The sequence below is a fragment of the Oncorhynchus tshawytscha genome, linkage group LG02 (assembly GCF_018296145.1).
Source record: "Oncorhynchus tshawytscha isolate Ot180627B linkage group LG02, Otsh_v2.0, whole genome shotgun sequence".
NCBI lineage: Eukaryota > Metazoa > Chordata > Actinopteri > Salmoniformes > Salmonidae > Oncorhynchus > Oncorhynchus tshawytscha.
Window position 1 is genome coordinate 72,013,448 of NC_056430.1, and position 15,169 is coordinate 72,028,616.

Consider the following 15,169-nt stretch of genomic DNA (forward strand, 5'->3'; position numbering starts at 1 on the left):
ACTTTAGGTGTGCACTCTTTCAACAAATTACAAGCTTACACATGTGGCCTTTTATTTTTTATAAAACAATTTTAGCAGGGAACCTTCAAATCAAAGATGTCACCCAAAAGGTTCTTACTTTCAGCCATTTTGTACACTTTTATTAAAAGTCTGCTAGAGGGAGGTAAGTTATTTACATACAGCACTACAATGCAGAACATCAGTCAACAGTTCTCTCTTTCGCGCTTTCTTTTCCACACACACGCGCACACACACACACGCGCGCACACACACACGCGTGCACACACACACACACACACACACACACACACACACACACACACACACACACACACACACACACACACACACACACACACACACACACACACACACACACACACACACACACAGAGGTAATCAAGCGCATGTACTGAGGCACATACAACAACAGAAAGAAAGAAAGAAAGAAAGAAAGAAAGAAAGAAAGAAAGAAGAAAGAAAGAAAGAAAGAAAGAAAGAAAGAGAGAGAGAGAGAGAGAAAGAGAGAGAGAAAGAGGGAAAGCAACTTACTGAAGAAAGAGAGGTTGTAGGGAAAAAAACAAGCAAATACATTGAAAATCAAAGCTGGTTCATCACTTCATAAAAACGTTATACCAATACACAGGCATTTAATAATACCAATACCTTCACCTCATTCACAGGCATTTAATGATACCAATACCTTCACCTCATTCACAGGCATTTAATAATACCAATACCTTCACCTCATTCACAGGCATGTAATAATACCAATACCTTCACCTCATTCACAGGCATTTAATAACACCAATACCTTCACCTCATTCACAGGCATTTAATAACACCAATACCTTCACCTCATTCACAGGCATTTAATAATACCAATACCTTCACCTCATTCACAGGCATTTAATAATACCAATACCTTCACCTCATTCACAGGCATTTAATAATACCAATACCTTCACCTCATTCACAGGCATTTAATGATACCAATACCTTCACCTCATTCACAGGCATTTAATGATACCAATACCTTCACCTCATTCACAGGCATTTAATAATACCAATACCTTCACCTCATTCACAGGCATTTAATAATACCAATACCTTCACCTCATTCACAGGCATTTAATGATACCAATACCTTCACCTCATTCACAGGCATTTAATGATACCAATACCTTCACCTCATTCACAGGCATTTAATAATACCAATACCTTCACCTCATTCACAGGCATTTAATAATACCAATACCTTCACCTCATTCACAGGCATTTAATGATACCAATACCTTCACCTCATTCACAGGCATTTAATGATACCAATACCTTCACCTCATTCACAGGCATTTACAACCAAACATCAAGAGGAGCAGAGAAGCCTGAACTTCTCTTCTTAAACTTCTCCTGGTTCCCATAATAAATCTGTTGAAACTATTTTTCTCATAGCAATTATTCCTATTGACAATTCTGTTGACTGAATTTGAAATATTTTAAAATAACGACAATTTCGAGAGCAAAATTCTATTTGTCTTTTTACAGAGACAAACACACACCAACAAGGATCAGAATAAATTAAATCGATTAAAAAGTCCAGATATCATTCCCAAACACCCACTTTTGGGATAAAATAGAGTCTAAGTAAAAAAGGGAAAATGAAAAAATTCCACTGATGCATGCATGTCCTTACGAACACATGTCCGTATACACTGACTCAATATCATACACACTGACTTGTCAGTCATGAAAGAAGGGAAAATCTTTCCAAGTGTCAATAGGGATGTACAAGTATTGATCAACTAATCAATAACACTGATTGTGCTTAGATCATACAATTTGGTTTGGCAAAATGACAAATCACTTAGCAATGTAATATTTTAGACAGCTATAACTTAAAGTAATTAATAAATAGAATAAATAAAATGAAGATATGGGGGGTCCTAAATTGTATATTACAACAATTACATGGAGGGGAACACAAATACAGCGTGGACCTGGATATCTGTCTGTGATACGTTGTGGCTTTGAGGTCATCTTCCATGGACATGAGGTTGTCATTGATGGAAGCGACCCAGAGACATTGGTAAAGGCATGATAAACAAACCACTGGACTCAATGCTTATAGAATAGGGGGGAAAACGTTACTTTCCACACTATGTGGAGATTCAACGTTTTAATTTTTTTTTTAATCATGGCATTGGTTTGCTTTTCTCCACCTTCCACCAAGTACCTTCCAGGACAGTTGTGAACACTATTTTCCAAAAGGAAAATACTGTCCAGTGCCTTCAATCACATTTGTAAATTCATAAGAGATTTGCCCTGATATATGAAAAGTGGTTGTTCTGGTTGAAATATAAAGAATTATTCAAATAAGGTTTTATTTTAAATACAGAGATGAAGAATTCTTGCTAATACTAGGCTAATGGTAATCTTGCCCTGGTCAAGTACTCAAGCTTTACAAACGTTATTGTCCTTTTATCCTACTTATGTATCAAGCCATTGATGGAAGTTGCCAAAACATTCCATAATCATCTTCGGAAAAATGTTGAAAGTTTACTGAGATTTACTGAATGTTACATCCAGGCTGTCTTGTGTGTCCTGTATAAAGTGATTGATTTGTGTTGGTATTCACAAGGAAAGAAAAAAAGCTAACAAATAGTGAAATAGTGATTATTCTCCCCAATCCCCATATCAAGTGACCACCTTTAGTGATATCTGAATTATCTCAGAAATTCTAACACATTCTAAGTAAGTTAAACATGATTAGTGGTTTGATCAAGTCCTTGACGTGAATTAAGGAGAGACAGTACAGTAACAGTACAGTAACTATACAGTAACAGTACAGTAACAGTACAGTAACAGTACAGTAACAGTACAGTGATTGGGTGAAAGTAAATAAATAAACCAACTGAAACTTTCTTTCCTCCCTGTGTTCACAGCACACCACTCCCCACCCACCCCCCTTCTAATAAATGTGTCTCGATAATATAGCAGCAACAGCTTACTGCCAAAATACAAAATGAAATAACTAACACGTCCTGCTGTCCGTCTCTCCATTCCCAGACCATGGTCCAACATTCCATCAAGACCAGATCTTAAAAGGTAGACAACAGTCAAGTCCAATTGAAACCAACTCCATTGAATCACTTCCCAGCAACATATAGGCATTCAAGGGGAATTACATATATTTAGCAAATACTGCATCTATGCCAAGTTAAAAGTTAAAAAAAAAAAACAATACGAAAATTATAATAAGTGTAATTGATAGTTTACATTTTGGGTATATAAGGGGGACTTGTGATATGTTGGTATTTAAAATATTAAATCAAATGATTTATGGAAAGCTAAAGGGTGAGATAAGAGCCTCTTGACTAGCACCCGAGTGAAACGAGCAGAAAACGAAATCTTCCATGATGCAACTATCTCTCCTTTCAGGTGGGTGGGTCTCGTTTAAAGTGAAATCTCAGCTAAGCGGATTCTCAGAGAACATGATAACCACTTTATGAATGACTAGTTAATAAGTGAATTGTCTACAGAATGAACACCCTTTCTAGCGATAGGAGGAGGAGTCTTCATATCTTTATGGGCGTAGAGGATTCAGTAAGGCACATCCCGCTCGGTATCTGAGATCACCACTACTCCCGACGTACCGCCAGGCAAAACAAGAAATCTAAACGGCAAACCAGTATGATACCACATAAGTACTTTCTCCTTCACTATAAGATGTCAAGTATATGGGAAATGTACTCAGCAAATCATGCCTTTCACATACAGTATACTTTTTCACAGCGCACTCCAAGAACAGAAAATATGGATAATCAAGAATTAAGAAGAAATCTGAATGACCTACAAGTATTGGTACTTAAGTAACATTTCTTCCTAACAAATAGTCTATTAGTCTCCTGTAATATGGTGGCCTAGCAAATAATTAACAACAGTACAAATATATAACAACATGAACTATAAAAAAAAGAAAAGAAAAAGAAACGAGCCCAAACTGAACACGTTAAACCATTTAATTATATTCAATAATATCATTAACAACATTATCAATACAATTATTGTTAGTTTACCCTGTTACTTCAAGAAAAGTATTTGATTTTTCATTCATTTGATTGTATTTCTGATAGCTAAGCAAAATGTTAGTTTTGGTGTAAGGAACAGCAGGCGAGCGGAAGAGAGGGAAAGATAGAAGAGGGAGTGAAGAAGGAGAGGAGAAACGGAGGAGAGATTTCTCTCCTCCTCCCTCACAGTCTCAGAGTCAAGCAGCAGAATCCGTTCATTTCCTCATTAGAAGTTGTGTCGCTTTCTGTTACACTTGACAGTTCCTTCACTCTCCTTCACTCTGTCTGCAGTGTCCATTGTCCAACTAACCTTCCTCAGTTAGAAATAGGAGAACGATGTACACAATGTAGCGTCTGTTCGTTCTCCTCGGACGGAGAAGCAATTATCCTGTTCTCCAGCTCCATCTCTTTCTTTCAGACGTCAGACTCGATGCTGGAGAGCTTCTCGTAAACGTGGCCGTTGCTCGAGCCATTGAAGGGTCTCTGGCCGCCCTGCCCCACCAACCCTAACCCCCCGTCCCTGACCGGCAGTAGCTTGTTGCCTCCCAGTCTGGGGCCATGGTGGTTCCCCATGGGGCCCCCCAACCCTCCCCCGAGACACAGATCATTGGGGAACCTGGAGGTCACGTTGGACATAACCCCCGTCGTGGCTGACGGCGGAAAATATGACGGCACCCCCATGGAGCCTCGGAAGTCCCCGCGGCTGTTGTTGAGGAGATGCTGTGGCGGTTGTTGCTGTTGCTGTGGAGACATTTTGACGTAGTATGGTTTGCCGCCATGTAATAGACACTGGTCGTCGCCGAAGGTTGGGATGAAGGGGTTCTGGGTCACCTTATCTGGGTAGAGAGATTTAGACAAGGAGTAAGTCCCGGCCCATTTGCCACTACCGCCCCCACCACCTCCACCTCCCATCATTCTTCTATCCCTGTCCCTCATGTCTTTCTCCCCCACCGACCGACGGTGCAACCCACCTTCTCCTCGTTCGCCTCGGAACAAATTGAAGGAGGAGCCTCCTTTCGCCCTCTCCCGCTCACTACCTCCCCGACTGAAAAAGGAGGGACTATCTCTGTCCCTCTCCGCGTACTGGGCAAACATTTGGGCGTACGGGCTAACTCCCTCCATGTAGCGGTCTTTGTCTTTCAAGCTCACACTTCTGGGTGGGAGGAGCTGCCCCCCTCCCCCTCCTCCTCCACCTCCTCCTCCACCCCCGCCCATGCGTCCGCCACCCCCACCCTTCTGCAAATCCACAAACGTGTCGTAGGAGTGTTGTCTCCGTAACACCCGCCCACCTGGCCCTAGCTTCCTGCGCTGTGCATGACTTTGTGATTGGCCAGCACCCCCGCGTCACCACTCTTCCCCCTCCACCCCCATCTGGCTAAATATGAGGTTATCTTCACTGATGTCATACAGGTTGCCTGGTTTCTTACACGACTCGCACCGTTTGCAAGTAGCAGAGCTTGGACGACTATTTCCCCCTCCGCCACTAGCGCCCCCACCCCCTCCTCCCCTCCGCCACTAGCGCTCCCATGCGTACAGGTGCCCCCTCCCCCATGGTGAGAGATGGACTTCCCTCCTCCTCCCCCGCCACCACCACCACTGTGATTCCGACACTCCCAGTCACCCCCTGCTATGCCTCCACCCCCCACTTCAGACATGTTCTTCTCCCAACACGTGTGGGCCTGTTGCCCTGACGTCCCCAAGCCCATTCCTCCGACTACGCCACTTTTACCCTCTGACTTCTTGGGTTTGTTACCTTTCAGGAAATCCTCCACAGGCACTAGGCTCTTACAAATGCCACTACCACTACTACCGCCAGCGACTCCTCCTCCCCTACCGCCCATCGGACAAGGCCCGTCGGCCACATCCACATGCTCCCACTTGGCAGAGCCCTCCTTGGAAAGGACCTGCTCCGCATAGAACTCCCTCAGATTTTCTTTGTCGCGGAATAAGTAAGGTGAAGAGTTACCCCCTCCTCCTCCACCTCCTCTCTTCCGCTCAGAGGGGACCAGGGGTGGGGAGGCCGAGCGGTGTCCCAGGGGCCCGCGGGAGAAGTGGTGGTGGACGGTGTGATGGTGGTGGGCTCGCCTCCGGTAATCAATCTCGTCCTGCTCCCGTCTGGATTTGGCTGAGGCGGGCCTCTTTTTCAAGCTGTCCCTGTACTGTTTACGCCTCTTGGCATTGCCCTCCAGATTGCCGTAGGTGATGGTGTGTGAGGAGATATCCGACACATCATCGCCCCCGAGCCCCCGCCACCCCCTCCTCCTCCACCCATGCAGTATCTGTCGTGACCACCCCTGTCGATAAACCCAGAACTGGACGCCCCGCCTTTGAAGGAGAACCTCCCGTAGAGGTCGTTCGGCTTGAACTGACCCCCCTGCTGACCGGAGCCTGAGGCCGAGGCGTGGCCAGCGATCAGGTCAAACTTATTGGTGTTCCTGTGAGTCAGGGAGGCAACGCGGGGCTGTGTGGTGAATATGGGAGCTACCTCTCCCCCTAAACTGTCACAATCAAACATCCCTCCCTCCAATGAACTGGTACTGCCTAAGCTACTCGGCCTGTTAGGCGGGGGGCCGGACATACCCAGAGCCAGCCCAGGTCCCGGACCTGAGTGGTGGTGCAGGTAATGGTCCTGGTACAGGTTGTTGTCCTTCAGGGGCAAGTTGCCAAAAGTCCTCTCCACCTCGCTGATGTAGTCGCTGAACATGTTGTCCTCAGGCAGGTAGGGCGGCGGCGGGGCCTTGCGCTCTTGCAAGCTGCGCCGGTGCTCGGAGACGTCGTAGATGCTGGGCGACTCGCCACGGTGGTGGCCACCGTAGTCCAGGGCTCCATGTGTGTGCGGCGAGCCGTTGACCCCCGGGATGGCGGTCATGTCCTTGGCTGTGCGGAGCAGTCGCAGGATGTTGGAGTGGGTGTTGTTCATGTTCATGTTCATGGTGGCCGATGGAGAGTCCATGGCCGACTTGTTCTCCTCGATCTGGACCCCGTGGATACAACTCCAGATGCCCTGTTGGAGGAACAGATGAATAGGGGGGATAGAGAACGGTAGAGAAACAGGAGGAGAGGGAGAGAGAGAAAAACATGGGGAGAGGTGGAGCAAGCGAAAGAAACCAACACAAAGACAGATTGACGAAAACATAAATAGGGTAGATTGGTGGACGAGCATTAGAAAGCGGACGGGAGGTGGAAAGGTGGAGAGAGATGAGAGACAAAGAGAGAGAGGTTAATGCACTGCAGTGTTTCATCTGGCCACCTTGTTTACACACTATTAAACAGTAATAGTGGTGAGTTGATCAATACGTTCTCCCTGGGGAGCACACAGAGCTTTGGTCCCTGCAGAGGCTCAGAGCCTCTCCTCTCTTCCTCTCACTCAGACCCAGTGTTGGAGGGCAGATCAGAGACTTGATTGATAATGACAGGAGCGCCGTTAGCATCTAGTTTTGACAAACCAATCAATAAGTTGATTACTTTAAATTCAGCTGACAGCACTTTTCCTGGGGCAATCCAACCCCCCTCTCGTAAAGACACGCCACGAAAATGAATCATGAATCATGCATTATATTCTGCAAAATGAAAGGCAGGTGTGGTTTTGTTGAAATGTTACATCATTATCTGGTTGTGATTTTGGCATTGTGAGGACAGTAATTCTAAGAGGTGACACCTGCCAACAAATCAAGGCATGTAAGTTAGGATCAGCGCTGGGGGTGCCATTCCAGATTTTTAAAAACAAAATATCACTGCCTGCCAGTGAAACGTGTGTCACTGTTCATCAGGGGCGTCATGTCAAAGTCACTCCTCTCCCCTGGCCCCCTGAATTCATTCTTCTACTCTTTCCACTCTTTCTTTGTGTATTTTTTTGTCTTATTTTATCTCCAATGCCTCCTGGTCGCCATGGTGAAGCTTCTCCTCCAACGGGACTTTCTTTATCTGTCTACGCATGTCCACACAATCCCTGTGATAGGACAGAGGTTACTGGCACATCTTTCCTTTAGCGCTCCTCTGTTCCTTCTGTTCCCCTTTTATGTTTTTTTATCATTCTTTTTTCACGGACAGGTTTCCTTTTCCTCGCGTCGTACGTTATCTGTCCCTCTCATCATATGCCTTCTCTCTCTCTCTCTCTCTCTCTCTCTCTCTCTCTCTCTCTCTCTCTCTCTCTCTCTCTCTCTCTCTCTCTCTCTCTCTCTCTCTCTCATATATCACCTCCACAACTGGAGCACTAAACCAGCATAGAAATCTGTAATAGACTAATATCTCTTGCAGGCGGCAATAATTAGACGAGGGGTAGTCTGTAATAGTGTAGAGGGTGAAAATGAACGCTGTAACGCAACTGTCAAATAAAATCAACACCTGTACACTTGAACCAATAAATACTGAATTTGTATTCTATCGAAGCTCTCGTAAACTATTTTATGTACTTTGCATAAAACCATTATTTCTGTATTACAGTGTAACTATTGTCGAGCTCCCAAAAGAGGAAGGATACAGTAGAGAAAACTGCTTTTTCAAAATGCTCAAAAGGATATCAGAAAAACCTTTCGTAAGAAGTTCAGGCAGGTAAACATTTGCGTCTGTTTCTCAAATGAATGATAATTGAGTTCAATGAGCGTGCAACAACAAAAACATTCCCCCCTCTCTTAAAAGGTAACATTATGCAAATGTAATTGTTCCTCAAGCAATTGTTTTTCATGCGTAAACAAGCTCTCTGACATACAATAATAACTGCCATGACAACTGCCATGGTAAATGACCCGCATAAACAGCCCTCGGAGCAGTCCCCATTTAAAGACGCAACAACACCGTGATAAGGCTTTGTTTTTTACCCTTCTATACAACTGGAATCAGTGGGCATGTAACTAACTGTAAGAGCCTTAGTGTAAGTGTTATATATTAAAAGGGCTTTCAAAAGGCCCATTGGCGATGATTGTTATGTTAGTTTTGCTAGCACCGTTAGCACGGATTAGCCTGAATTCGATTAGCGTTCACAATATCAGTAGTTATACTCGATTTGTTATCCTTGCTCAAAGGGTATCGTCACAGTTAACAAAGTATCATTAGCTTATTAGTATAGGTTTTATTATGCCGCGTTCACGTCATGTCAGCTTACTCGTTGTCGAAAGATTTTACTCAAGTTTCTCACTTGGGAAGTAACAGAATCAACAAATATTAAGCCCTACGCAAATAACTTAGGTTAATTTGAACTCAGAAGTCCCAAGTTTCCGACATGATGTGAACGTGGCATAAGCACAGAGTGTTAGCAACCTGACCAGGAAGTACCGGTCTGGTTAAAGACGTGCTCCAATCCAGCCAATAACTCACCCTGCTGATGGAGAAGGTAAAGCCTGGCTTGCCGGTGCAGTAGCCCATGAAGCAGAAGCGCAGTTGCCAGTAGAAGGCGTGCTCGGCAATGAAGGTGATGAGCGACAGAGCCATGGCCGCCCCCAGCATGTAGAAGACACCTGCCATGTTGTCCACGTCCAGCTGGCTGCTCATCACCTCGTTCTTCTCGTTGTGGCAGATCCCCGTCAGCCACAGAGCCTCCAGCTCCTCCATCTCTCCTGGGGGGACAAGCAGGCGATAGAGGGGGTTAGGAGGGGTTAGCAGGAGGGGTTAGGTTATGATAAGGTTAGGGGAGAGGGGTATATAGAGGGGTTAGTTTATAATAAGGTTAGGGTGAGGGGGTATAAGGAGGGGTTAGTTTATAATAAGGTTAGGGGTGAGGGGTATATGGAGGGGTTAGTTTATAATAAGGTTGTAGGTTAGGGGTTAGAGGGGGTATACAGTGAGGATGGGTTAGGTTGGTTCAGTTTATATTGAGTTAGGTTAGGAGAAGATGGAAAGAGAATATAGCTAGGTGCTGAAAGGAAAGGTGAGGTATTTGAATAGTATAAGGCATGAGTGCTGAGGGATACAGTGCAGAGGGATACAGTGAGGAGGGATACAATGAAGGGGGATCCTGTAGAGAGGGATACAGTGAAGAGGGATACAGTGAAGAGGGATACAGTAAAGAGGGATATAGTGCAGGGGGATACGGTAAAGAGGGATATAGTGCAGGGGGATACAGTAGAGAGGGATACAGTGGAGAGGGATACAGTAGAGAGGGATACAGTAGAGAGAGATACAGTAGAGAGGGATACAGTAGAGGGGGATACAGTAGAGAGGGATACAGTAGAGAGGGATACAGTAGAGAGGGATACAGTAGAGGGGGATACAGTAGAGAGGGATACAGTAGAGAGGGATACAGTGGAGAGGGATATAGTGCAGGGGGATACAGTGGAGAGGGATACAGTAGAGAGGGATACAGAGAGGAGGGATAAAGTAAAGAGGGATACAGTGAAGGGAGATACAGTGTTGAGGGATGCAGTGGAGAGAGATACAGTGTTGAGGGACACAGTCAGGGGGATAAAGTAAAGAGGGATACAGTGAAGGGAGATACGGTGTTGAGGGATGCAGTGGAGAGAGATACAGTGTTGAGGGATACAGTAAAGAGGTATATAGTCTAGAGGGAGACAGTGAAAAGGAACATATTAGAAGGATACAGCGAAGAGGGATACAGTAGAGAGAGATACAATGCAGAGGGATACATTGAAGAGGGATACCATAAAGGGGATACAGGGAAAAGGGATACAGTAGAGGGATGCAGTGAAGATGAATACAGTAAAGAGGGATGCAGTAGAGGGACGCAGTGAAGAGGGATACAATAAAGATGGATACAGTAGAGGGACGCAGTGAAGAGGGATACAGTGGAGAGGGATACAGTGAAAAGGGATACAGGGTCGAGGGATACAATGCAGGGGGATAAAGGGAAGAGGGATACAATGAAGATGGATACAGTGGAGAGAGATACAGTCTAGAGGGATACAGTTAGGAGGGATACAGTAAAGTAGGATACAGTAGAGAGGGATACAGTAGAGGGATGCAGTGAAGGTGGATACAGTAGATAGGGATACAGTGTAGAGGGTTGTGCCGTGGCAGAGATCTTTGTGGGCTATACTCAGCCTTGTCTCAGGATGGTAAGTTGGTGGTTGAAGATATCCCTCTAGTGGTGTGGGGGCTGTGCTTTGGCAAAGTGGGTAGGGTTATATCCTTCCTGTTTGGCCCTGTCCGGGGGTGTCCTCGGATGGGGCCCCAGTGTCTACTGACCCCTCCTGTCTCAGCCTCCAGTATTTATGCTGCAGTAGTTTATGTGTCGGGGGGCTAGGGTCAGTTTGTTATATCTGGAGTACTTCTCCTGTCTTATTCGGTGTCCTGTGTGAATTTAAGTGTGCTCTCTCTAACTCTAATTCTCTCTTTCTTTCTCTCTCTCGGAGGACCTGAGCCCTAGGACCATGCCTCAGGACTACCTGACATGATGACTCCTTGCTGTCCCCAGTCCACCTGGCCGTGCTGCTGCTCCAGTTTCAACTGTTCTGCCTTATTATTATTGGACCATGCTGGTCATTTATGAACTTTTGAACATCTTGGCCATGTTCTGTTATAATCTCCACCCGGCACAGCCAGAAGAGGACTGGCCACCCCACATAGCCTGGTTCCTCTCTAGGTTTCTTCCTAGGTTTTGGCCTTTCTAGGGAGTTTTTCCTAGCCACCGTGCTTCTACACCTGCATTGCTTGCTGTTTGGGGTTTTAGGCTGGGTTTCTGTACAGCACTTTGAGATATCAGCTGATGTACGAAGGGCTATGTAAATAAATTTGATTTGATTTTGATTCGATACAGTAAAGTAGGATACAGTAGAGAGGGATACAGTAGAGAGGGATACAGTAAAGTAGGATACAGTAGAGAGGGATACAGTGGAGAGGGATAAAGTGAAGAGGGATACAGTGGAGAGGGATACAGTGGAGAGGGATACAGTGATAAGGGATACAGTAAAGTAGGATACAGTAGAGAGGGATACAGTGGAGAGGGATACAGTGAAGAGGGATGGAGTGAAGAGGGATACAGTGGAGAGGGATACAGTAAAGTAGGATACAATAGAGATTGATACAGTGGAGAGGGATACAGTGAAGAGGGATGGAGTGAAGAGGGATACAGTAAAGTAGGATACAGTAGAGAGGGATACAGTGAAGAGGGATACAGTTGAGACGGATACAGTAGAGAGATACCATAGATATGGATACAGTGGAGAGGGTTACAGTAGAGGGATGCAGTGAAGAGGGAAACAGTAGAGAGGGATACAGTACAGAGGGATGGAGTGAAGAGGGATACAGTTGAGAGGGATACAGTAGAGAGGGATACAGTGAAGAGGAATGGAGTGAAGCGGGATACAGTTGAGAGGGATACAGTGAAGAGGGATGCAGTGAAGAGGGATACTGTAAAGGGAGATACAGTGTAGAGGGATACAGTAATGAGGGATACAGTAGAGGGATGCAGTGAAGATGGATACAGTAGAGGGATACTGTAGAGAGGGATGCAGTGAAGAGCGGATACAGTTGAGAGGGATACAGTTGAGGGGGATACAGTGAAGAGGGATACTGTACGGGAGATACAGTGTAGAGGGATACAGTAATGAGGGATACAGTAGAGGGATGCAGTGAAGATGGATACAGTAGAGGGATACAGTAGAGAGGGAAACAGTGAAGAGGGATACAGTTGATAGGGATACAGTTGAGAGGGATACAGTAGAGAAGGATACAGTTGAGAGGGATACAGTGAAGAGGGATACAGTTGGGATGGATACAGTAGAGAGATACCATAGATATGGATACAGTGGATAGGGATACAGTAGAGGGATGCAGTGAAGAGGGAAACAGTAGAGAGGGATACAGTACAGAGGGATGGAGTGAAGAGGGATACAGTTGAGAGGGATACAGTAGAGAGGGATACAGTTAAGAGGAATGGAGTGAAGCGGGATACAGTTGAGAGGGATACAGTGAAGAGGGATGCAGTGAAGAGGGACACAGTTGAGAGGGATACAGTAGAGAGGGATACAGTGAAGAGCGGATACAGTTGAGAGGGATACAGTGAAGAGGGATGCAGTAAAGAGCGGATACAGTTGAGAGGGATACAGTTGAGAGGGATACAGTAAAGAGGGATATTGTAAAGGGAGATACAGTGTAGAGGGATACAGTAATGAGGGATACAGTAGAGGGATGCAGTGAAGATGGATACAGTTGAGAGGGATACAGTGAAGAGGGATGCAGTAAAGAGCGGATACAGTTGAGAGGGATACAGTTGAGAGGGATACAGTAAAGAGGGATATTGTAAAGGGAGATACAGTGTAGAGGGATACAGTAATGAGGGATACAGTAGAGGGATGCAGTGAAGAGGGACACAGTTGAGAGGGATACAGTAGAGAGGGATACAGTGAAGAGGAATGGAGTGAAGCAGGATACAGTTGAGAGGGATACAGTGAAGAGGGATGCAGTGAAGAGCGGATACAGTTGAGAGGGATACAGTGAAGAGGGATGCAGTAAAGAGCGGATACAGTTGAGAGGGATACAGTTGAGAGGGATACAGTAAAGAGGATATTGTAAAGGGAGATACAGTGTAGAGGGATACAGTAATGAGGGATACAGTAGAGGGATGCAGTGAAGATGGATACAGTTGAGAGGGATACAGTGAAGAGGGATGCAGTAAAGAGCGGATACAGTTGAGAGGGATACAGTTGAGAGGGATACAGTAAAGAGGGATATTGTAAAGGGAGATACAGTGTAGAGGGATACAGTAATGAGGGATACAGTAGAGGGATGCAGTGAAGAGGGACACAGTTGAGAGGGATACAGTAGAGAGGGATACAGTGAAGAGGAATGGAGTGAAGCAGGATACAGTTGAGAGGGATACAGTGAAGAGGGATGCAGTGAAGAGCGGATACAGTTGAGAGGGATACAGTGAAGAGGGATGCAGTAAAGAGCGGATACAGTTGAGAGGGATACAGTTGAGAGGGATACAGTAAAGAGGGATATTGTAAAGGGAGATACAGTGTAGAGGGATACAGTAATGAGGGATACAGTAGAGGGATGCAGTGAAGATGGATACAGTAGAGGGATACAGTAGAGAAGGAAACAGTGAAGAGGGATACAGTAGAGAGGGATACAGTGAAGAGGAATGGAGTGAAGTGGGATACAGTTGAGAGGGATACAGTGAAGAGGCATGCAGTGAAGAGCAGATACAGTTGAGAGGGATACAGTTGAGAGGGATACAGTGAAGTGGGATACTGTAAAGGGAGATACAGTGTAGAGGGATACAGTAATGAGGGATACAGTAGAGGGATGCAGTGAAGATGGATACAGTAGAGGGATACAGTAGAGAGGGAAACAGTGAAGAGGGATACAGTGGAGAGGGATAAAGTGCAGTGGACTGTAATTAATATTGTGAGACACTGACTAAGTTGCTTCTGATGTCTTTGATTGTTATTGTGACTGTGTGTGTGCATGTGTGTGTGCGTGCGTGCGTGCGTGTGTGCACGCATGTGTGTGTGTGTGTGTGTGTATGTTATTTGTCACATGCACAGAATACAACAGGTGTAGACATACAAGCCCTTAACCAACAATGCAGTTACAAAAAAATTGAGTTCGTAAAATATTGACTAAATAAACTAAAGTAAAAAAAAATAATCTAATCAATCAAAATGTAGCACAATAAATGTACATAACAATAACAAGTCAATGTGCGGGGGTAAAGGTTAGTCGAGGTCATTTGTAAAGTGACTATGTATAGATAATAAACAGCGAGTAGCAGCAGTGTAAAAATAAGGGGGTGTCAAAGGGGAGTGTGGGAGGGGGTCAAATAGTCCAGGTGGCCATTTGATTAGTTGTTCAGCAGTCTTATGACTTGCGTGACTGGAGTCTTTGACAATTTTTTTGGCCTTCCTCTGACACTGGCTAGTATATAGGACCTGGATATCAGGAAGCTTGGCCCCAGTGATGTACTGGGCTGTACGTACTACCCTCTGTAGCACCTTACGGTCAGATGCCTCTCAGTTGCCATACCAGGAGACCCATGCTAAATCTTTTCAGTCTCCTGAGGGGGAAAAGGTGTTGTCGTTCCCTCTTTACAACTGTCTTGGTGTGTTTGGACCATGATAGTTTGTTGGTGATGTGGACACTTCAGCCCTTTCAACGTTAATGGGTGCTTGTTCGGCCCACCTTTTCCTATAGTCCACGATCAACTC

The 15,169-nt window shown here is 45.3% G+C and overlaps 1 protein-coding gene across 1 annotated transcript in view; it reads right to left on the bottom strand.

The window, feature by feature from the left end:
* Positions 1-505: 505 nt before the first annotated feature.
* LOC112222182 (glutamate receptor ionotropic, NMDA 2B-like) overlaps positions 506-15,169 on the bottom strand; it is a 136,081-nt gene continuing 121,417 nt past the window's right edge. Inside the window, 4 exon segments of the mRNA XM_042304084.1 lie at positions 506-5,570; positions 5,573-6,303; positions 6,306-7,071; positions 9,381-9,619. Coding sequence (XP_042160018.1) covers positions 4,482-5,570; positions 5,573-6,303; positions 6,306-7,071; positions 9,381-9,619 — 2,825 coding nt within the window. The 3' untranslated portion in view covers positions 506-4,481.